Below are 25970 nucleotides of genomic sequence, written 5' to 3' on the forward strand. Positions count from 1 at the left end.
AACACTCCTGTTTTTACTGTGAGAGAACAGCAGAGGAAAAGGGAAAAAACACACAGATATATACAAGCCATAGTGTTCATTTAGCTTTTCCTCGAGACCTTCTTTCCTCCTCATTCCTTTTATCCTGTCTTATCATCGTTACATACTTCTTAAGTCTGTACCGTTTCTGTTGTGATAGCACCGTATGGTTGTACGTTTTACGTACCCACACTACAGACGCGACGAACTTTTCCTTATCAGGGAAAAAATCTCCTATATCTACCCTTCTCCCTTTAGTCTCGTCCAAAAAAGAATTTATCTGTTCTACAGAATACAAATCATCTTTAGCTTTATAGAGATCTGACAAATCCGACAAGCTCTCGTCATCCTGACTCTGCGTCATGATATCAGAAGCATCATCATCATCTTCCCCGATGCTTTCACACTGCACACCACTGACATGTAGGCCATGATCATGATCAACTACAAGATGCTCTTCTACAACGGTTGCAGTACCATTTACATTGCTACAACTCGGCTTTTCATTATCAACATGGTTTAAGTTACTCACAACGCTCTCACTCACCTCCATTCCATTGTCCTTACTCGTCTCAGCCACCGGAGCTTCGTCCAAACCTGACGTTTCCCCTCCTGCTTTCTGTTTTAACTCCACATCTTTGCGCACCGTTGATACATCCGTCTCACCACTAATCTTTGCTTCTGCCGAAGTTTTCTTTTGAGGGCACGAGAGTCTCTTATGTCCGAACTCTCCACATTCAAAACATCGCAAACTCTCTGTACTTGCAAATATCAGATACGAACTATCGCCATCTTTCACTCTAAACGATACGTCCAGTAATTTATCCGGAGAATTCAAAAAAACGAACACGTGTCTCCTAAAAGACATGACATGTTTAAGAGCAGGATTTTTGCATCCTAAGGGAACCGTTTTAACCTCGCTCACCACTTTTCCGAATCTTGTGAGTTCTCTGACAATGACCTCATTCTCAATGAACGGAGGGACGTTTGAAATGATCACTTTCGTAGCCGGAGCAAACAGCGGAGTGGTACTAACGAACATTTCTTTCACCCACAAACCGTTCTCAATAACCTTGTTGATCAATGCTTCTGTTTTTAAAAAAACAACTACGGCTTTATTCATTCTCGAAGCCGAGACGATATTTTCATAGCCTAACTGCTCACCAACTGCTATCAAAACATCCTCCACTGTAGCACTCGCTTCTGGCACGCACCTGAAACCATGGCGGAGGGATAATGGCGTCCTTCCACCTGTGGACGCCATACCTAACGCCAGGTGAACCGTGCAAAGCACGGCACACTAGGCCTACTTACTAGAACCCTAAATTAATCTTTACAAACAATAAATTATAAATATCAAGAAATAGAAAAGAAAAAACACACAAAAAATATAAAGAACAGCGTACGATAGAACCACGCTCTCACACACGCACCCTCCTCACTCCCAACACGCACTCAGAGAGAGAGAGAGAGAGGTAGAGAGAGAGAGAATACTACACCCATCTTCAGCCAAATATTATTCTAATGGTAAAACTTACTGTACATGTAAGTGTCTGAAAGATTTGCATCACATTTTTGTCTTAATTTAAAGCTATTGTTTCGAAAATATGTGTTGGTTTTCACAACAGCAATATTCCCACAGTGTTATAGAAGAGTAAACGCAGGTAATACTGAAATGTATAAAATCCAGTCTTTTGCTATTGAACTTTTAGGTGTCACGCAAGGGAACATAATATGTGTGGAGGCCCATTTGATCTCCCGAAGATTAACCTGGAGAACACATGTGCCAGTCACCATGGAGATGAATGAAATAATATAGTGGACCAAGATCTCAAACTGTCAGAGAATTAGATTCACCTGGTGAATAAGAATCAAAATTTTACAATAGCCTAATTACTTTACTATATATATATTTTTTTTTCTCAAATCTTATTGTGAATGATGTATTAGTGAATGTTATTCTTAAAACAACAAATGTTTGTCTTCATAATCTTCATCAAAATGTATCTCACAAAATTTCTTTCTTCATCTGAATCAATTTTTTTTTTTTTTTGCTGAAATCACTTATGCCAGGCATTTGGGTATTGTAAATCATTAGCCAGATAGATAGCTGCTTAGTCATCTGTTTTGGCAAATTCTGATATGTAACACATTTCACCACCTAATTCCAGATGGATAACAAAAAGCGCTAGCCAACTTTATTTTTAATTGAATAACCTGTTTCTTTCATTCATTATGAAAGAAAAAATTGTTTCAAATAGCATTTCATGTTGATTAGATATAGAAAAAGGCAATAAAACAATGAAATTGCATAGACTCAAATTTTTCTGTGGGATTCACTGGTTAAAGAAAGTAGCCCCATCTGATTAAATATCCTGACTAAATTGCTGTTTTATTCTACGACATTTAAATAAAAGGATTAGTTCACTTTTAAAGTGAAAATTCTGTCATCATATACTCACCCTTAAGTTGTTTCAAACCTGTATGAATTTCTTTCCTCTGCTGAACACAAAGGAAGATATTTAGAAGAATGTCAGTAACCAGACAGTTTCTGGTTCCCATTGACTTCCATAGGAAAAAAATATACTATGGAAGTCAATGGGAACCAGCAACTGTCTGGTTACTGACATTCTTCTAAATATCTTCCTTTGTGTTCAGCAGAGGAAAGAAATTCATACAGGTTTGAAACAACTTAAGGGTGAGTATATGATGACAGAATTTTCATTTTAAAAGTGATTTAATCCTTTAAGCTCAGTTAATAATTCTCAGGCATATGAAAAAAAAAGTCAAAAGGGGCAAGTCAGTCGGATAAGAGAATGGATTTGGAAAGAATGAGGAAATAATCACCAGAAAAGATTAAAACAGGCCAACCATGAATGACAACAACAGAAAACAGAACAAATTACAAGGCCTTAATATCTCCCTGCGAGGTATTGATTGCTGTATGGATCTGATCTTTGGAATATTATCTAAGAGTGTGTATTTTTTCACTGCCATTAAGAGAAGACTGACTTAAAACAGCTTTTATAATTCAGAAAGATTCTATGCCAATTTAGGGGCCATTTACACAACACCTTAGTAAATCACCTTGTGTGATTCATTTAAATAATCTCCTCCCTTCAATTTTGCATTTGAAAGGGAAACTCCTATAAATGCATATGCAACAAGGTCAGCAGCAAAAATAATTCCATCCACGCTTTTTCAGGCACAATTTTTTTACTGTTTGTCTTCAGTATATCTTGACAGTAGTAAATGCCAAAAGAGGGTTTGTGCTGGCGCAAACTGTTAGTAATCTTAGTGAGGATAAGAGACTTCTCCAAAACATTAACCCAAACTTTCCAAAGGTGGTGTAATATATTTACACACATATTTACTCTTAACTCTGTGGTATTTGATCTAGTGCAGATATTCTCCAGAATATGATGCGTAAGGTACGGCTGCATCTGCTTTTGAGCTTCTGAATTATTAGCATACGCTCACAAAACAGCAAATGCAAGTGACGGAACGGAAAAGACAAGTAAACAATGAAACCGAACTTGAGAGAATATTGCTACGTGCTCTGTGAATCTGAAGTAAACTCTTGTGCTGATGAATTTTCGTGATGCTGTACAAAAAAGTGCTTTCAGATGCATTGTTTACTATTCAGTTTTCTCTTCATTACAGTCGCACAGTTTCACTTCCTGACAGTCAAGATGCTTATGTGTCGTATCTGCGGCTGTCCTGCAGAGAAACCCGAACCCACAGCCCTAATGGGCCGTTTGGGGATGCTGATTGGCATATCCGACGAGTCCTGTCGGTTGTTTTCTCTGTGTCCAGCCCAGCTCCTGCTTCTGTTAGTCTGAGGCGTGCATTTCCCTCTGTTAATGGTCCTGCAGCACCAAACTTTCTGGTGATCGCTGTCTAATTGCTGCCTGTGTCAGTGGGATGCTGCATCAGCCCCGAGAGAAGCGGCCAAATGAGACACACATCAAACACGAGCGGAGGCCGTGATGATGAAGATGAAGGTCGGCTGTTTACTCATTACATATCATGTGTGTGCGGCGGAAGCAGTGGGACTCAGTCCTTGGCACATCAAAATGGGGCTCACTCACATACACATCATTAGTGCCATGAGAATGGCATAAATGAGGCCCACGCACTCAGCATCTAATGGTTTGTGTCTGGGGGCAATTCTTTTAGCGATGTCATATGGAAAAACAGCATGATAACAGTAAAAATATGTGAAACTGTCCACTATGTGTCGTTTCGATTGGACAGGCAAACCAAGATGGCAGATAATATAAAAACCATGGATAGTTGATTTGGTTACTAGGGACTCTTAACGTTATTGTGTTGTAAAAGATTTTTGATGCATTAAAATTATCACAAATGGCTCTAATAGTAGCATAACATTGCAAAATTGTCCCCTCAAAAACACACACACACACACGCGGCATTTCCTTCCTCGGCGGAGTCATAAAAACCAAATAGGAGTTTTCAGAGAAACTGCTTGCACACCACACTGAAGATTAATTACTGTAGCCTACTGTTGCGAAGAGTCCAGAGGCAAAGACACACCAGAGATTAAAAGTGCCAAACTCTTATAGTGGAATGATTTAGTACAGTGGAATTCTCTCAAGATTCAGCAGACAATGTGCTAGTAAACCTGAGGATACAGCATCAGTGCTTAAGCACATGATGCAGGATGGACACGGTGCCATCATCAAAGCAGGGCAACTGGGAATCTTTCCTTCAGGCACTGTGATGAGGGAGGCGGAGGCCCCAAGGTGAACTACAAAAGTGGGTCTCAACCTCAGGGGGGTGAGATCAATCGATCTAAAATTATTAAAAAAAATATGTATCTGTCAAGTTTGGAGATATTGGTTTTTTTTTTTATGCCGCATTTTTATATATATATATATATATATATATATATATATATATATATATATATATATATATATATATATATATATATATATATATAAAGTTTCCAAACTTTTAAGGCTTTATTAGGCTATATGTAGTGTACAAAATGCGGTTTAATTTTTTTCAATATAATTAAAGAAAGAACATACCATACAATAATCTTTACTGTAGATTATATTTCCTACTTTACGAGCTATAAATTACATTTCAAAGCATATGGGTGACTGCATTTTACATTTAAATTACATGACAAAACTTATTGTCAAAATGGTTGAGAACCACTGCAGAATGTAGCCTACTCATTAGACCTTTAAAAATGGTCCTAAGGATGTGACTTGCTACTGGTCTCACATGTTTACTTTTAATAATACAAGAAAGAGCCAAAACAAAAACCCTAAAATAATTATTGGAAAAACAAAAAATATAATTATACTGAATAAAAGATAGATGTGCTGAGAAAATATATGCCTTATGCACGCACATATATCACTGGAACATAATCACACTTTCCGGTATTGATTATCATTTTGCTACATTTCCCTTTTATTTTTAAATGACGTTTGATAAACGACAACGGAGTGCGTTGTGTTTCCATAGCAAGATGAACATCCGGGTTTTTTTAACCCTCCATAGCAACCGCAGCGCGTCCCTAAGTGAGTCCTTGGCAACCCAAACAGACGAGCACTAATGCGACACCAATGAGATAGCTGGCGTTCTCCGTGCGGTTTTATCCTATGAATCTGTATCGATCTTTTTAAACTGAAACTGCTTAATTAGCGATGTGTACGAAAATGAGAGCATTTGAACCTTTAGGTAAAAAAGAAATGACAACGGAGGGATTTACGGTGAAGTCCACCATGAAGAATTCAGTGGTAAGTTTTTTTGATTGTATTTAAACTAACGTTAACGTTAGACAGACAGGACATTTGTGCCATCTCCTAGAAATTAGTTGTTTTTTTTTCAGGCTGGGATGTTTGCTCATGTAGCTAACGTTAGGCCGCCTAACCATTGTAAACGATTCGTTGTGATAATGGCCTAACTTAGTAACTTACTAGTGTATTCTTCTGCTTCTACTAATGTGACTACAAATCTGTGTTAACGTTAACTTAATTTAGTGCCTGTTTTAATGGGGTTGTGACTGGGTTAATGTCCTATCTGGCTTAAAACCCGCATTCGGATGAGACTTGTTTAGAAAATGAAGCTGCAGTCACAGGTCACCTGTGATTTAATGGAATGATTCAGACGTTTGTGTGATATATAATTTTAGCATCAATCATATTATTAAAGAAAGAATAATACTGTATACTTCATTAATTCTGAGCAGTTTGTGATGTTCCATATTGATTATCTTAGACTTGGAGGGATGCTATGGCCAGCAGTATTTAATTGTTAGACAGAAAATGGGCAATTTTAAAAAAAAATTCATTATAAAAATCCCTCAGACTGGGTATCAACACATTTAGCTTTAAAGGTTAGTTAACCCAAAAATGATAAATAATTACTCACCTCATGTCATTCCAAATCCATAAGACCTTCGTTTATTTTCAGAACACAAAAGAAGATCTTTTTGATGAAATCTGAGAGCTTTCTGTCTCTCCAGAAGGCAACTAAAACTTTTACGCTTCAAAAAGTACTTAAAGAGATCATAAAAGTCATCCATATTAATTGAACAGTTTAGTGCAACATTTCTGAAGAGACTTGATCGCTTTATATGCTGAACAGTTTGAATTTAGACTTTTATTCATGTAATCAACTCACACATCAGTTGCGGTAAACCAACAGAATGTTCGCTTGACGTGCGAGAACCAATGAGGTTAAACCGTGTTACGCAGCGCGTTTGAGCTTCCACAAGAGTTTTGTTATCGGGTTCGGATGAGGGTTTATTTAGGCCTATGTTCTCTGATCAATGTTTATATGTGAATAAAAGCCTATACATTCAATCTGTTCATCATATAAAGCGATCGAGTCTCTTCAGAAATTTTGGACTAAACCGCTCAATTCATGTGGATTAGTTTCAGTTGCGTAGCTTTCATTGGAGGGACAGAAAGCTAGATTTCATTAAAAAAATCGAATCCTTTAATCAGAGTATAGGTGATGACATTCCAATGCAACAATTTTATTTTTGTATTCTATGTATACTCTATCTATACTCTGAGTGGTAAAAACATTTGCTAACTTGACCAGGTTGGTCATGATTTGTAGCATTGTCCTGGGTGTGCTACATTCTTCTGTATTTCTTTCTTTTTTTCTTTCTTTTATTTTCACTCTTATATCCTTCTATCATCCACAAAACAAACAGTCACTTCAAAATGGAGTTTCTGCTTGCTTTACACATATTTCATCACAATGTGGATCCCATTTTTCACTAGACAGCTGAACTGACAGTTACCCATCATTCTCATGCCCCACGACATCACCCCCATCAGTGCAGGCTGGGGTATAATTGCCTAAAATGGGCTCATCTCTTGATAGCGTCTACTTGTTGGCCAGAGATGAAGATGTATTAGATGCCCGTAACAAGTATAAAAGCCCATCAGTTTAAACTGGCAGCTCTTATCGCCCTGTTGAAAGATAGTATTTTCCTATTTCAGGCAGAATCTGTGCAATAGTTGAGAGAAGCGTTTTCAAAAATAAGGACATAAAGATGGATTATAACAGTGGCCCAGTAGTGCACAACACAACGAAATTTAAAAAGCAAACATAAGTTCACAACACAGTGGAAATTGTACAACACAACGGAAATAAGCCACAACACAACAAAATAAATCCACAACACAACGGAAATGAGCCACAACACAACGGAAAATGTACAACACAACGGAAATAAGCCACAACACAACGAAATAAAGCCGCAACACAACGGAAATGCTCCCGACCAACCTCTTGGAGCGTGGTAAAGTTAGTTTTCCATGCCACTGTTCTATAGAGTCAGCAGTCTAAAAAATATATCAACACCACAACTAGTTTTAACAGTATGTAGCTATTAGCTAACCATTGTATATCGACATTTATTATTTCAAAATCACCTACGTGCATTAGCCTATAGCTGCATATTTATACTCTAGAATGCTTTGACACGCTACCACAGATGCCTAAGGGAACGTCTGCCATTAATTCAAATAACTTTTAACATTCAAAAGCAGACATGTTCAAAATCCAAAGCTTGATTGTAAGACAGACTACAGGTGACTTTTTTTCCAATACCTCCCTTCATGTTACAGTAAACAATTATTTTAGGAAACAAAATTTATGTAATATAATAAGTTTTATTTTATTTTATTTTAATCATGTTTTAAAGGTTGTAGTATGTTCCTAGTAACCAGACTGACTACGGGTGAAATTGTACCAATACCTTCTTGTAATTCGTTAATTGACCCTTCGCAGGGAGCTTGATTGACAGGTGATCTGACCAATCATACTTCGCCATCCGCCATTTTGTCCGACAAAGCAGTCAGGAGAGTTTTAGTAGATTAACATGGGATGATTTGAACTTGAGAAACGGAGTGTACTGATGCCTTTCCACGGTGAGACATTGTTTAAAATCAAAAGTAACCTGGTCTGTCCTGTCTGTCAGCGCGTTGTCAGTGTCCTCTCTGCTCCGCAATGTATTTTTCACTGCGTGAGAACATGGTGGGGCGTGAGAGTGGCGTAGCTTGTCGGACATAGCAACAGTAACTAAAGGGGGCGAGTCTTTGCAAACGGTCAATTCACCAAATGGTTTTTATTTTTAATTATTAAATATTATTATAATAAATTATACATTTTAACCACTTGGTGGAAATGCCAGACGTTCCCTAGGGATCATGCGCTGTAGAAGCGGGTCAAAGTAAAATACGTTCTCGAGTAAAATACGCAGCTTTGTAGGTGATTTTGAAGTAATATTTTATGGTTACATACTGTTAAATCTAATCCTGGTATTGATATCTTAAGACTGCCGAACAATGGCATGGAAAACTAACTTTAGTGCGCTCCGAGAGCCCTCTGGTGGTCGGCAGCATTTCCGTTGTGTTACGGAGTTAGCCTATTTCCGTTGTGTTGTGGTTTATATCCATTGTGTTGTGGCTTATATCCGTTGTGTCGTGGCTTTATTTTGTTGTATTGTGGCTTTTTCCTTTGTGTTGTGGCTTATTTACGTTGTGTTGTACATTTTTCTTTGTGTTGTGGCTTAATTTCGTTGTGTTGTGAACTTATGTTTGCTTTTTAAATTTCGCTGTGTTGTGCACTAACTGAGTAGATTATAGAAATATATGAAAGATACATTAATGGAGGCCTCAGTTTTGTGTCCTATACCAGAGTTGCACAGCCACACACCATGAAATGAACTATTTCACAACATGGATTGTGTGTATTTGTTATGTGTATTTATGTTCACAACTATTAACACATGCACAGCCACAGACACACACATGTCATTTAGCCCACAGTCACTTTTCACTAATGAGCCTGTTTAGCATCTGTATGTGACTAATTAATTACCCCCCTTAACTCATGGCTAAACCCTCGCTCCTGTGCTTAAACTGACCTAATTTTCCCCCATGTGCTAATTAAGGTTGTGATCTAAGGTGTGGTCTCTCACAGGAGATGCTGTGTTGTTGAGGGCATGTCTATTAATTTATGATTGTTCTTCATTACAGCCATCAACTCACATCAGTTTGACAACCAACTAACCCTAAATTTAAATCTTTCCTGGAGCCAAACAGCTGTTTTGTTTCCTTATTGTTCTGCTCAGAATATGCGGATACTGTATATTTTGGACCATGCCGTTTTCCTAAAACTTCATCTCAGAGTTAGAGACTGCAACAGACTGCGTCAGGCAACAGACACAGACAGGGGTAACAACATGCTGATCCGGGGAAAAAAAAAACAGACAAGGTGCCTGTTGCTATCTGTCGGTGCAGTGTGAATTGGCCTTTAAATGTTACCAGTATTGGCCTTTAGATAGTGACCAGTGGCTTTTTTAAGAAACTCATCTAAAAAAAACAACTAAAAAAAAAAACAACATAGAAGAATCATAAAAGTAGGTCACATGACTTGTGTTTTCTGTTCTGAGGGAATACACGATGATACCGAGTTCTCGCGAGAGCACAAGTTGAATTTGCTCAGCGAGTTACTCGTGTCGAGTAATGATGCTCATTAAATATGCCCTTGTATCTGAGCTGCACCAATCGCATCGGGTTATCTTATATAGGTGGGCCAGAGGCGAGATGACGACAGCGCTGCGACGTCGAAGTCATTAGTAAACATTGCAAGATGGCTATGGATGAACACCAGTTGTTTGAAACGGCTTTGGCCGTTACAATGAAAGACTTAGACTTGCCTTTTTCTCTAAAAGAGGAACAGAAGACGGTGCTCGATTCGTTCCTGTCCGTCGCTCTGGATACGTCACCCTGTGTATTGTTGTGATTGGTCGTAATGTTATCCAATTGCGTGCAGTGAGATTTTCAAATGCATGCTTGGTGCCGCCCCTCGAGCTGGCCGATTTTCATTAGTCGACGCCAGACCAATAATCTTTCAGATTTAGGTCTGGATTTCCAGGCTTACACGATGATAGAATTTTTATTTTTGGGCAAACTATTCCTTTTCTGATATATTTAAGATATTTTATGGTCCTTTCGCATCTTTTTTTGAAGCATGAAGCAAAATATCATATTGTGTTCCATGGAACAAGATAGTGTGGATTTAGAATGACATGAGGCCGGGTGAATAAGATTGCACAGTTAACACAGACTGCATATTTGTATTCCATTTCCAATGCATATATTTTTTTAATATAGGTTTTCTATGTAAACATGCTAGATTTATGTCTTTGACAATTCTTAATATGTAGCGCTCAAGTTAAAAGTTGTTCACCAACGTGTCTCTAGACCTGTCCTTTTGTTCATTCCACTTCCCTGCGTTACGTGTTTTTTTAAATGCAAAAACACATTTTGTACAAATGGCCCCTAAATGATGACATACATTTTTTTGTGCCAAACTTTTTCTTTGTACTAATAATTATTATATAAAGATTCTTAATTTTAAATCTGTTAAAATTGGATAAATTGTCTGATTGGACCAGCTCTGTTTAACGAATGTGGGACATGGGGTACCATTAGAAGTTCCATTAGTGAAGGAGCATCTTGTACATGACATAGGCCTATATTCTAATGATGCATTATTCAAGGTAAAAGTAGTTCAACTTAAACGTATCACATTTTTAAACACAAAAACACGTTTTGTGTGAATGGCCCCCAAATGATGACACCATGATTCCCTTTATCTCTTGTATAGATTCTAAATTATAAATCTGTTCAAATTGGATGGCTGATTGGACCAACTCTGTCTGTGGAATATGGGACATGGCAGAAATAACTTGCCTTCTGTAAATTGTGTGGAGATTATCGTCATCTGCTGCACATCGACACAGTTCTGCTTTCAAAGCTGCTAATCTACATCATATTGACACAGCAGCCCACATATCCAACTGGCTGCATTAAACATTTAGAGGTGTGTTGCTCATTATGTGTGTAAGAGGTAGAAGAGTCACTGGCTGATTCATCCAACAGTCACATCCTCTCTCTGATGGCAAGCTCATCACCGGGAGACGATTAATATCTCCCATACCGCTCTGTGTGCTTAGAAAGGCAAGGTGGAGAACGCTCTGCTAAGTTCGTTATACAACAAAGTGTGTCACCTAGTCTGTGCCGCGTGCACTTCCATGTGCACACAGATTTAATTTTTTTTTAAGATCTAGGCTACATAGACGTACGTCTCAAACTCACCGGCAGTTAATCTTCAAGTGTTGTCTTTTCGATAACACAATGCATTTCATTACTGTTAGTGATTGCACCAAAAAGAGAAAGAGAAGAAGAGAGGGAGGCAGACTAAAATATTTTTTCCATATTATTCTGTATTCTCCTTCATTTTAATGTTTGTTCGCTGTGTAAATTAAAGGGATAGTTCACCCAAAAATGAAAATTACCCCATGATTTACTTATCCTCAAGCCATTCTAGGCGTATATGACATTCTTCTTTCAGACGAATACAATCTGAGTTATGTTAAAAAATGTCAGACTGGCTCTTCCAAGCTATGGCAGTGAATGGCCGTTTAGCCTATGTTTCGAAGTCCATCAAAGTACATCCATCCATGATAAAAGTGCTCCACACGGCTCCGGGGGGTTAATAAAGGCCTTCTGAAGTAAAGTGATGCATTCTTGTAAGAAAAATATCCATATTTAAAACTTTATCGACTAAAATAAATAGCTTCTGGCAGACGGCCGTTATCCCTTAAATGACTGATACAGCCAGGGAGTGTTTACTTAGAGGATTGTAGTGAATAGAGGAGTGCTTTTTGGTATTTTGCTTGTTGGTAGGCATGAGGTTTACTGTACAGTCAAGATTGCGTTACATTCTGTGGATCTCAAAGAGGAGAGCATAAATTTACAAGCGTAACCTACGTTTATTTCAAGAGCCTGTTTGTTAGATCAAGTGAAGTGGTTCTCAATTGGTGGGTTGTGACTGAAAATTCTGTCACAGATGTGTTCTGATAGGATGAGAGGGACATCCGGGAGCAGCCGGGTGCTCTAAAAGGGGGCTTAACCTATTGTCCTGCCTCCTCTTTGAGTTCCTGCTCTACCCTTGGAGATCTCCGGGCTGAACCTGTATCCACTTGGATAGGGTCGCAGACAGAAGGGAAAAACAGTGCTATGCAAAATGATAAAATGCAGCTAGCCATATAATCACATTATTAGGATGAAAAATGGGCTTATCAACATTTATTTTAAACGGGTAGAGAAAATGTTTCCCATATCTTTGCATGCTGTAATCAGGATAACCAAGTATTATTAAAGTTAATGCTAATAGTTTTTTTGGCCCATTATGTTCCATTTAATATTAATATTGATTCATCAATTAATTAATTACAATAGGCATTAGATCATTAGACATGGAATTCTTGGAATCCTGTCCGAAAATTCATATAAAAATGCTGTCTTTTAGTCATTGACTGACTGGGTAGCAAGGCAGGTGCTTTCGCTCTTGGACACAGCCAGTGACTTCATTACTTTCTGCAGGTCATAAACAAAGCCCATATGAAGGGCTCTCCATAACCCATCTACTTACATTCCTGGACATTTAGCATCGCTTCAACACACCACTGACCTGAGATCTGCCTCTTACACTATTAATATCTACCTCTCTCTCTGGTCTTTTCATGCGGTCGCTGATGTATAGCCAGCCTGTGTGGTGAGCAGCATGATTTGCTGATAACAGCAAGGCCATTTGATGCCTTAAAAGCTGTGAATCTTGAAGCACACAGGCTTATTATGCTGCCAGATTTTTGTGGCCATAGAAACTGAATCAATACAAGGCCTCGCATCACCCTCTTCTCTCCCATTTATCCTGCCACAGACAATGAGTGGAAGAGCATTTTATATTTTCACATGGTCTTCACCTCCCTTTAGAGTGGGAAACGCATCATCCTTTCCATGCCTGGGGGCAGACAGCGTGAAGATGTTTCTGGGGGACGGAAGGGAAAAAAACACACTAAAAATCTCTGGAGAGGAGGAGTAAATGTTCCTACAGGCCCATTCATTGACAAGTTTTTTTTGTTTGCCATTCATTCCAGAACTGGAGAGGCCAGGGGCCGGATTCACAAAAATCTAATTCTAAGAAGTTTGTAATGTTACTAAGTGCAATTCTTGAAAAACTCTTAAGAAGTTCTCAAATATTTTCTTAAGAACATCTAGAAGAAATGCAGACGTTGGTGTTATTTGATTGAAAGGCGGGTATTGCTGAAGACTCGCTGAATGAAAAACACCTCAAAGCCCGTATTTTTGGAGAAGGGCATACTGCATAGCTGCTGCCCGGAGATCTCTAAATGGGGGTGGGAACTCCAAAACTCTGCGTGGCTTTTTCCCATTGACAGACAAACACATGACATGCATGCATGATTTCATGTCAATCACAGTGCTGATTTCCAACACAATACTACTACTAACCCTTAACCCTACCCTACACCCCACTTTTAGCCGTCCGCTGGAGAGCTCATGGGGGGGATTCCCGCTTATATCTCAGTGGTTGGGAGACTGACCCAGAGCTTTAAATTTGGGGGGATTAGAGCTCTCCTCGACTCTGTCAGACTCAGAACGCTACTGGCCAAGAGCTCTGAGGCCCCCTCATACAAAGCTATCGCCCCAAAGATGAAAGTTCGATCTTATTTATTCATATAGCCATATTTTTTTTTATATAGCATGTTTTATAACTAATATTCTAAGGTATTCTAAGCCATTTTCGGGCGCACATTCGCTTCCTGATTGGGTATTCTGGATCATTGCGTCTCATTCTCTGATTCGTCAAGCGAGCCCTTATCATATGACCATTGCGCTACCAGAACACGACAATAACAAACCAGATCCGTCTCTTTCAAAGTCTCTGTAACAGACCAGCCTCAAAAACCATGTAAACAATAACATGGAGACGGAACTGCAAGCTTTTCTGACTTTGTTTGCTGTAGTGTGAAGCAGGTTGGGGCAGAGAGCCATGGAAGTGGAGCAATGCAGGTGGTGCAAATGTTAGTGAGCGCCACCTGCGCCAAAGTGTCTCTCTTCTAGTTTCTTCATCTGTCTGTCTGTCCGTCCATCCATCCGTCTGTCTCTGTCCATCTATACTTCTGTCTGCTTGTCATGCCTGATGGAGAAATGGATATGGGAGACAGAGTGTGAGTGCCAGTTGCAGGGCTGCATTTCAGCACTGGGTCTCTATTGATCAAACAAACTCTCTGCTCTGAAGGTCCTTGACTGAACACATAGCATCTGGAAATGTTATTGCCTGCATAATTTTTCACCTTTCTCCCCTTTCCCTGGGCACTTTTCTTGTGCATTTCACATTTCAAACAGCAACATGAAACTGTGGATTAGGACTTTAGAGGCTGCATATGCACGCTAACTTCTAAATGCTCTCTTTCTTTAAAATTAGATAACTGTGGATTCTTCTGCACTTTATAGTTTATCTCCAAAAGCGCCTTGTTATGAAAAAGCTGCTTTAAAGATGAATGGATAATGGGCAGAACTCAGAAGAATGTTTGCGTGTGTCACTCTCGGGCTCTCTTTGACCTTTTCCATGGTGTTGAGAAAAAGTGGAACTTTGGAAGACTTTGCCCTTTTAAATTAGGTTCTCTGTTAAAATGACGTCTAGGCATATAAATGAGGATTGAAATTCAGGATGTAATGGCTGATATTATAGTCAGCTCTATCACATATTTCATTTTAAATTACTGTAAATCATTCTTCTGTGGAATAGCCTATAAGGAGAAATTTCTATGAATGTACAGGTCACATTTTCCCGTATAGTGGCAGGGGATGGGTATTGTCTTAAAAATGTATCATAAAAGTAGTCGGTGTGACTCATTTTTTTAAGCTATACAATAGGTTTTGGTGAGAAATATAAGAGACATAGCCTAACTTAAGAGACATTCCAAATCCACATGGAATGAAAATGTAGGCTATCCTATCTATTTCCTAAATGCATTTATTGATCTGATTTTTAACAATTCATCCATGCATTTCTAATGTTTTTTTCTTTTTTTTTTAAATAAATAAAAATGTCTCAATCTTCCTATGAAACGACTTCGCTTTGGTGGCGTATGTCGGACTTCTCCAATCATAGTCTGCTTAAATCCTGGCCCTTTCTTGTAATTGACTGCGATCTCACATTTAGATCTGCCTTCATCCAATCAACATCCAATGGATTTAGCTTTTTTTTTCTTTTTCTATAATCCGGATTATCAGGTAAACTCCAGGTATAGCTACATCACAATTACACCACTTCTGTTACATTGCAACTTTAAATTTAAATAATTATTCAGCAAAAACCTTGCTGTTCATTATTGGTTTCATTCTTTTATGATATGATGTTTTTGGCCATTGAAGGACAATACCTATACACTGCCATTGTGTGCGAAAGAGTGACTGGGAGTCTGGGACATCCCTCAACATTTTGGCAGATGAAACAGGTTTTCAACAGGTTCGGTGTCTCAGTGAGTATGATGGTGAAGCCCAAGATGAGGCAGACATGAGTGACAGCAGCATAGAAAGGAAATGGTGACAGTTAGAGCACGACTCAGATAAAGCTGTTAGATAGCATCTGTGACACATGATTGGGGTTCGATTCTGTGTCTTTATGGACAGCAGGCTTAGGAAAGTATGATTGGATGTGTTTGTCAATATCGGTTAGCGCAAGGCAGACAAAAGACAATCAATACGTAACATATGCTAGCCGTTCTGGAGATAAGACAACTTACAACCATTTGGCAGAAAGGGAAAACATCAATATCAGCTTTTCAGAATAAAAATTAGAAAATAAATTATCAGTTGAAAAAATAAAACTAACTAATTTGTTTTAGGTTTGACAGCTAATAGGATCCTGGAGGGGAAAAATTGGATGTTGAACTACGAGTAAAAGGCTAATAAAACAATAATGAGCAAAAGGAAATGCAGAGTTAAAATGAGATGAGCCTGTTGCTGAAGATGGATACGTGAGGATTTAGCAGACGATGGAATCGTTTTGAGATGAAAGAGAGTGTCCTTGGTTCAGGGTCACAGCCAAAGGATGAACCAGGTGTCATGGACTGTTATTTAGCTCAAGGCCTTGTGACCACCCACATGCTGTTAGCACATGAGGAGACACGGTTGGGAGGAAATCAATACACTCTGGAAAAGTCACATCATGCCAATATGCTGTACAATGTCCTTTCTCTGACATTCTTCTTTAATAATCCATAAGAAGTACACTGCCATTATGTTGACCTGACCTTTTTGGAATGGGAGGGGTATTGGAAGTCCTGAATGAATTGGATGCATTGCGATTACTCCAAATAAGCCTGTTTCCCTCCTTTAGCTGCCGCTCGTGACAGACACGTATCCAAATTTATTATGGTACATTTATTACAGGGACAGTCATTGTGGAGCAACCTGAGGTTAAGTGTTTTTGCTCAAGGGTGCACTGGCTCATGGATCACCTTTTGTGGGTTCAGACTCTTTGCTTTCCAGCCAACTGTAGGTAGTTGAGTACCGATATAAGTTTTCGTATCAGTATTTTGGACAGAACATTTCTTCTTATCAATGTTGAAAGCGTTTTGCTGCTTAATATTTTTGTGGAAACAATCCATGATACATTTTTTTTCAGGATTCTTTGATGACATAAGTTAAAACAAACAACATACAGTAGTCAATATTTGAAGTGGATCAAAAAATTAATCAAAGTTGTTCTAAGACAAGAACGGGTATTGTTCAAAATTCATGTAGGCCTATAACTTTGATGAAAGGTTTTGATCCACTTACTGTAAAATGTTGATTAGGCCTACTTTATTTGAAATAGAAATCTGTTGTCATTCTAAAATGTTTTACTGTCAATTTTTATTAAATTAATGCTTCGTTGCTGAATATATTAAGCAAAGTATTAATGTCTTTAAAAAAATCTTACTGACCCCAAACTTGTATTTGGCTTCTCTATTGCAGCATTTTGAAACTTCACATTTGGAAGTCACTTCAGTTATCGTAGTATTCCAAATCAGTAGAAACTTAAAGACAGCCAAAACTTCTATTGCTTAATCTCTTCTTTGAATAATGTTTTTACTTCTAACCTCTTACTTAATATTTTTGTTTCTTTGAATCTTTTTTACATGTGTATTCAGACTTTGAACACAACTGCAGTGCAGGGTTTCTCCTCTGAAGAGCAGTCTTTGTGTGCATTTCTTAGGAAATGTCCCACTCCTTTCTTGTAATATTTGTCTCTCTACTTTGATTAGGAATTGTGATTTTTTTTCTTATTCTTTTGCAAACTCAAAGGCAGTAGTTAGTCCTCAGTTTGAGAAGAGTGAGATCAGTTTAGTTTAGTCACATCCTTTTTAATGGTTTTCTTTTATCTCCCTGCATTTATCTGGGCTGCGTTTCCCAAAAGTATTGCCTAAATAGATCGTAGAACCATTGCCATCAATGGTCCCTACGATCAACTTAGCTCACGATTTTCATGGTCATATTCTGTTTTGTTTAGTTCCTGTCGTTTCTGCATGAGTTCTTGTTAGTTCCCATAGCTTTACATTACATTTAGGCCTACATTTATTCATTTAGCAGACTCTTTTATTCAAAACGACTTACAAATGAGAACAATAGAAGCAGTTAAACTAACAACAGGACAACAATATGCAAGACCCTTCCCATTTTAATCTAACGCAGTACGTGTACTTTAATTTTTTTTTTTTTTTTTATAAAGATAATAGATATAGAATAGAAGATCAAGTGTTGCCGAAAAAGATGCGTCTTCAGCAGTTTCTTGAAAATGGCCACGGACTACTTGCTTAATACTCACCTGAAATGTGTTATTGAATACAGGACACACCTCACTAGCGAAACTGTTTATCCCGAGAAATTACTATCACCTCCTGTTGCTTGACTGTTTCTTTCTAATAAGTGCTACAAATAACACACTGTAAATAGCGCGAACTGGCTTAGGCCACGCCTCACTAGCGAACTGTTTCCTCGTGACTAAACACGAACAAACGAGACTTCACCAACGAGATTTCAGCTTGTGAGCACAGTAAACAAACACTGTTTCCTAGTAACTACAACTGCACTTTAAATCAAATGAGAAAAAATAGCTACACATTACTTATACTGTAATTCGGTTCAGCTGTTCCTGTTTAGTTCCCTCTGTTAACCTGTGTAGCCTATATACTTACTGTTTTGTCTGCTCATTGTTCCGTGCCGTCAATGTTTAATAGTAGGAAAATCTGTTTCCCTGAGTTTTCCCTTGAATTAGCCTAAAGTCTGTTTTTACCGTATTCCTGCGTCGTGTGGTCATATACTGCTACGCCTGACAACGGTTCTTTTGAGAAACGCAGCCCTGGTGATGTCACTGTTGCTTTAGTGAAATATGATGCATGAAGATATATTTTATATCATATTATATATAGCCTATAAATTATTTAGCTTTTCTTTTTGTGAAGAGGCACTGCTTCAATTCTCTCCTGTGAAAAACACCCATGATGTGTTAATCACAAAGGCTGGCAGCTCTAAAACAATTGCAGATACAGTGGATTTGATGATTAGGCTTTTTCAGATGTTGGTCCTCGGCAATTAATTGTTCTGATTACTCAAGCAAAAACCACAGATCAGCGATTCAATGGAATTAGCAATAAATAGCTTAATGAAATAATGAACAGACTTGTTAGCTTTTTTTTATGATGTGAAACAATTGTCTAAAGAATATTATCAAATTTTCTTGTAGATGACCAGATTGTGGTGACAAATTTATATTCAAGCCTGACTAAAGGACTACCGGTACTGTAATTATTTCAATTTCTGATTTTCTACACCTAAATTTCAAAAAGTAGGTTCTCAGCAAGAGGTTCCAGGTGTGTGTGCGTGATAAATGTTCCAGATGTTTAATCACATGTGCGCTGTATGACAAGGCAGTGGTTTTCTATATGTCACACTTAGGGGCCGTTTACACAAAACCGTTTTCAACTAAAAACGGAACATTTTTTATGTGTTTTGGCCGTTCATTTGTACCACGACAACTGCGTTTTGGTGGCTTGAAAACGCAAACTTTTGCAAAAATTAAGGAGGAAAACGGTGACGTCATGCACACGCGTAGGCTATTACGTGTTTAGTCCTTCTTTTGTAAGTGAAAAGATACAGATATTAACAGTAAGAAATATGGTGGAGGGGGGAGGGCAATCATAGGGCATAGGGAGGGACATCATCACAGTGGTTATTAGGCTTACACAAATCAACACAACACAATAGGCTATAACATTTTGTAATCATGAAAATAGGTTCCTTACAACAGACTCAAGGATGACACATGTTTTCGAAGCCTTTGGGTATCCTTCCTATTTTGCACCCGACGCACAGCAGACTTTTCCCTTCATAGACGCATGTCGATAAATTAGGGAACTTGGGCTCCCAGGGGCGGTTCAGCGAAAAGAGGAGGCTTGTTCTGGCGCAAACGTTCCCTGGTGATTTTAGGTCAATCAGAGGCAGAGCTTATAATTCACAGCCGGAATATTAAATAACCTGAAGTAACATTGACACTCTTCGCGCCACTGTGTGTGACGAATTGCTGTTTGTTTTGCTGATGGCCAGTCACTGGCCCGCACGGGCCAGTGACTGGCCAATCAGCTAGCCCGACATACTCTTTTACTGGCCCCGGGCCATCGGGCCATTGCTTATGTCGAGCCCTGCCGTTAATTAATGGCCAAAACGCATAAAAAGTTTTAGTTGAAACCGGTGTCGTGTAAACAGCCCCTCTAACAGACTCTCTAACCATGATACCTGTTAGATGTTTATGTTATACCTTACAAGCATTAGATCGCTCAATTTGTCATCCAGTTGTCCATCGTCTCTTCGTCTGATCCCTTGTGTGTGTATATGCTCTGGAAATCTGTTAGACAAGCCCATTGTTACTATCATCAAGCCATACTGCAATTCATGTATCTCTCTATTGAAATTATTGCCAGTTGAAAGACTTGAGTTTCCTGCTGATTAACTAATAATAAACCTTTCTGTTTTATCTTATCTATCTCTCTGCCATTTTGTGTAAGCCTGTGCTGACGAAACTTGTGTATGCTTATAGACAATATTGTGGTGGCTGTCAAGCTTGAAAGCAATGGGATGTTGTCTAAGTGTTTGTCATGCAAAAGTCATCTCTGCTGAATATGACTAATGTTATGAGCTTATTGTGATTATGAATGCAGCTGTAGCTTAATAATCTCATTGGGCCCTATCTTGCACCCAGCGCAATTGACTTTGTACACCGACGCGTATCATTCGTATTTTGCACCTGGTAACAGCGGACTTTTCCATCCACAGACGCACGTCGGTAAATTATGGAATGAACTTGCGCTCCCGGGGGCAGTTCAGCGAAAAGAGGAGGCGTGTTCTGGCGCAAATGTTCCCTGGTGCTATTTTGCAGTTTCAGAAAACAATTCCGCCACAGACCAGGAAAAACCTAGTCTAAAGTCAGTGGCGTGTTGTATGTTAGTCATATGCTATTTTAAGGGCGCATGCTTAGCCATTATGTAGCATGTGAACAACGTAGCAGTTTTCATTTTTGCAAATCATACATTATTAAGGGAACATTAACATACGAGGGAAATCATTGTTGTGTCCTATGAAGATGTGAAAAAAATAGGCATAAATATAGCTAACATTTACCCAACTTATTATACGCCTGTTTAACCGAAGCTAATTTAGGTGGGTTTCTCCCATCCCCATACAATGTCACTTCTCTGTCTTTTACAGCCCTGACGAGAACGTCGGTCTCCTTGGCTGTGAACCACTCCTGGCGTGTGCCTGGCAAATCCGCCGTTATAATAGCAATCCGCCATGGAACAAGCGCGCCGGCTCTTAAAGGGAATGTGAGAAGACGCTCTGATTGGTTTATTTCACGTTACGCCCCAAACCACTATGAATAATGAAGCTACTTCAGACCAACCCATTTTAGATTTGCGTCGGGTGCAAGAGTCATAGTGTGCCTCTTGACAGCATATAATGCAGCAACAATCCTAACAGCTGCTAACCAAGAGTCAAAATCTCTCAGCTTTCACACATCTGGATGGATACACACTCTTAAATGTGTCCAGATGCCTTTGTAGATTGCAGAGAGTGTGCTGATGGAACATGTCCGATGTTCATGGCCATGGGTGTTATTCTTTGGAGTGCTGTTAAATTGGTTTGCACGGGGCTGAATAGATGCAGGCTGATTACTGGTCATGGCAGTAAATGCAAAGCCTGGCAAGACTGATCAATGTGCTTGATTCATTGAGCTGGCTGGCTCAGCAAAAATCAGCACTGGTGACCAGATGCGTGTGTGTGATGCAAAGAGCTACAAGACGTTCTTTATCCACATACCAGCACTGCTTTTGGAGTGTGAAACACTATGTCCTCTAATTCATTTACCCCTGGTTTCTCAGACAAGGCTTAAGGGATGGTTCACCCAAAAATGCGTAACCGTCTTTTCATATTCGTGATTCAGTGGCTCTGAATTGTCAAAACACCATTCAAAATGCGTGCTACGGATGCGGAAAACGCAGAAAATCCGATCCGTTTTTTTGTTATGACGGACGAAAGTTTCGGAGGCAGTGTGTAAGCGTGATTGACATAACATGAGGTCGTATTTATTTTTTAACGTGCGAAAATGTCGGACGCAAATATCGGACTTAGTGTGCAAGGGCCTTAACACTTGACGATGTATGACATAGGATATAGGAGTAGCGTAAGCTGACGCCTCTCACGGTTCAACCAAACAGGGCTGGGCAACAAACTCAAGCTCCTCCGACATTTCTCTTTAAAAATTCTCTTAGGGTTGGGCTGATAGACGATGCCATCGTCCATCGCGATGGCTGACAGACATCACGATGTTGAGCCGGCATCGCGATCCCCCCCCCCATGTTTCCATGGTGACACGTCATGCTTGGCACGTGATTCACCACAACCAAAATAGCGCCGTATGACAGATGCAGCGCTTTTTTTTGCTTCCATAGACATCATTGTGTATTTTACAAACTATAAATGTATTGTTTTGCTTTAAATTATATGCATTTAAATGTCTGAAACCTAAAATAAACATTATGTGGTTAAAAACACTGAATAGTTGTGATATGACAAGCGCTGAGCACATCCGACTTTGGCTCAGCGCCAGCCATAGCACGAAAGCACAGTTTGAATATGTCATGTCACGTCACTGTACATTTGCTCCTTAGTGGTCAGCTGCTGCAGAGCATGCCAAAATCTAAATTGCTGAGATATAGAGGAAAATATCTAGTGGAAAATGAGAATGTTACGTTACCGGACATTATTAATGTTAATTTCCTACCTGACTTGAGGGTGAGTAGGCCTAAATCATGGGCTAATTTTCATTTTTGGGTGAACTAGCCTATCCCTTTAAGCATTAAAACATAGTCCCATACTTAAAATATGTCAGTGCCGTTGTTTTGTCTCAAGTTAGTAAAGGGTTTTTTCTTTCGTTTATAAACACTACTTAAATGTCCTGATTGAACTAAAGCCTAATCCTGGCTTAATCTAAGCCCTGTCTGTGAAAAGGCTAGAATATTATCAAATATATAAATGATCAGATAATAGATAAATATTTCGCAATTTTTACTCCCTGATTTGAAATGTCTGCGGCAATATTATCACTTAACATTTTTGCCTTGAACACTTATAAATTTCTCATGCCGGTGGTAATTGATAGAAAATACTCTCTCTGATACAAATTGGAATGACTGACAGATTTTTAAAATGCGAATTTGATCTCTTTTCCAACAGCACATTGCTCATCCAGGTTTAGATTAAAACTATTAAACTCTAAACAACAACATAATTCTCAGCAAACTTTTGTGCCGTAACTGAGTGAATGTGATGCTCATAGGATTATAAGATTATGGAGGAGAGTTTTACTGGGAAAGCTGAAAAATGCAGATGAGGGTTGTCAAAGGAGGATTTTTTCTTTTATTTTTATATATTTCTTTTGCTATGACTCGGCTTTGTTGTGTTTGTGTTTTTGTAGAGCTGTGGAAATGTTTGTGATCTTTATGCACTTTATGATCAGGCTGATATATTAAGGCTGAAAGCTGGTTGCCTTCTTGTACAGTATGTTGCCCTACTGAACCGTTTCGAAGTCCAAATGCATTTATTTAGGTTTTGTGCAAGAGTAGAGCTACAGTCTAAAGAAAATCAGCATTAAGTAACCATTTTCAACCTTTTAACTCTGACTCTTTTTCATAATTGAAATCATGATGTTTGTTTCATCCCTTGTTGTCTTTTGTTCTCCGCAGTGAGCGTTGGCGTTATTGCCTGCATGTTGTCATTTTTCCTCAGAATCAGGAGTGACTCAGTTGAGCTCTGTCTCCTCACAGGGGCAACACACTGACTAGAATTCAGCAGGCTACAGTACCAGCGGGGAGGAATGTTAAATCAAGCTCTAAACACGACTTTAGGCTCCAGTTCCCCTGATGGCAAAGAATTCCATTTCTCTTATTTGCATATTTCCTATTCTACCCAGAGAAGGAAATCTCAAATGTCAGATTTTGCTTACACAAACTTGAAAATAGATAGGCTAAAAGTGATTAGAACCTATTTCTGTATTAATTGCAACAAATAGGTAACAAACAACAAATGTAAATGTATTTGATTTTTATATACACTATACCTATTCAAAAGTTCGGGGTGGGTATGAGATATCTCTTAAGCTCACATTGACTACATTTATTTGATCAAAAAAAAAAAAAAACAGTAATAACAATTAGGCCTATATTGTGGAATATTAATACAATGTAAAATGTAATTAATTCCTCAAAGTTGTATTTCCAGCATCATGCACCAGTCTTTAATGTCACATGATCCTTCAGGAATCGTTCTAATATGCTGATTTGGTGCTCAAGAACCATTTCTTATTATCAATATTGAAAACAGTTGTGCTGCTTAATATTTTTGTGGAAACCATATTTTTGTTTAAAATCCTTAAACCGTTTTTAAGGATTCTTTGATAAATAGAAAGTTCAAATGAACTGCACTTATTTGAAATCAAAATCTTTTGTAACATTATAGGCCTAAATGTCTTTACTGTTTTTTTTAAAATCATACTGACCCCAAACTTTTGAGTTTTATCACCATCACAGAAGGCTGTTATACACTTGCAGTGTAAATGTTAGGCTATATAATGTCTGCCTGTCTTGTATAAATTGGATCATTATTTAGGAAAGTTGTAAAATAAGATTAAAGCCTCTGGTTTTATGGACATTAACACCATATCAAACAGCTGACATTCATATTTCCCCATTTGCTTCTACAATAAATTGTACTACTCATTGCAGATTAGACATAGCCTACAAGTTTGGTGCTGGGTGACTTTTCTGGGGACCTTCCGTTTAGATTGTGTGTGTGTGTGTATGACTGCATGTGCATTAGTGGGTGGATCGGTGAGTATGTGTGTGTGAAGTGTGGAGGTGAATGCTCCATGAATAAAGGGAGGTAATTTAGTTGCCTGCAGCAGTTGTGTGCAGTCTGACCTTATCAGAGCAGCCTCTGTTTTTTCTGCTAAACCTGGTGAGTCACCAGCCACACACACACACACATTATCAGAAATTGAATGATATTGTCAGGGGAATGTGTCCTATGAGAGAAGGAGGCGAGAGAGAGCAGTGGAAATGTTAATGCGGGTTTCACCTGCCCAAGCGGAGAGCTGCAGCCACTCACCAAGCATCCATCAGATGCTCTCAGAAGCAGTTTAGGATCCCAGAGAGAGCTAGAGAGATGTGGCCTCAGCTTGGGCAGGTGATTGATCACCTTCGCGGAATTACACCTTCTCCAATGCGAAGTCAGCCCGAGGATTAATGAGCTGCTCTCTCTCCCTGAGGTAGAGCGGTTTTCAGTGATTGAAACACAGCTTTCATAGAAAGAGATGGCTGAGGACTCACAACTCACTTCCCAGATGAGTGTGTGTGTGTGTGTTCTCAGGTCAACAGCAGATAGAATGGACTGTGCTGTCATCATCTTCTTTTACTTACAGGAAGTGCTCACTTGACCCTTACTGTAGCTACGTTTACATGGACACATTTTGGTTCAATCGGAATGAAATCAATCCGTTTGATGAATCCGAACACGGTGTTTACATGAACGATAAATAAAGTAATCGGGTGCGCGTTTATATGTCACATATTTTTTTACAGTCTATGGTCACAAGCTTCAAATCAGAATTGATTTTTAGACATGCTCACACTGCACGAATATACTGCCGCTCTTCGCTCATAACTATTCTCCTCTATTGGTTCTTTATTTGTTTTAAACAGCAGACTTAATATTTATCCGTCTCTGGTCATGGTTTGAAGATGAGCATATGCATATGAAATATAAGTTTGGCTTATATTTATCACGCAGTAAAACCAGTATCGGTGGATGAGAGTCTGAAACAAGCACTGGTGGGACGCTGTCCTCCTCCACTTCACAGACGCTGAGTAAAATGAGAATTTTAGAACAACGGGACACTCATTTAGATGACACTTTATT

The 25970-nt window shown here is 38.8% G+C and overlaps 1 protein-coding gene across 4 annotated transcripts in view; it reads left to right on the forward strand.

The window, feature by feature from the left end:
• The window catches only part of pacrg (PARK2 co-regulated), a 163408-nt gene that overhangs the window by 54581 nt on the left and 82857 nt on the right, over positions 1-25970 (forward strand). For 2 of the 4 annotated variants that reach the window (XR_013799988.1, XM_079632999.1), the window contains exon 1: positions 5572-5798. The exons of the other annotated variants lie outside the window; for them this stretch is intronic. Coding sequence is in view for 1 of the 2 variants with exons in the window: in XM_079632999.1 (XP_079489125.1) it covers positions 5706-5798 (93 nt within the window). In the remaining variant the exon portion in view is untranslated. Of the gene's footprint in view, positions 1-5571; positions 5799-25970 lie in introns of those variants that run through there. 4 annotated transcript variants of the gene reach the window in all.

The sequence above is a fragment of the Phoxinus phoxinus genome (genome assembly GCF_949152265.1).
Source record: "Phoxinus phoxinus genome assembly, chromosome: 13".
In the NCBI taxonomy this organism is placed as follows: Eukaryota; Metazoa; Chordata; class Actinopteri; order Cypriniformes; family Leuciscidae; genus Phoxinus; species Phoxinus phoxinus.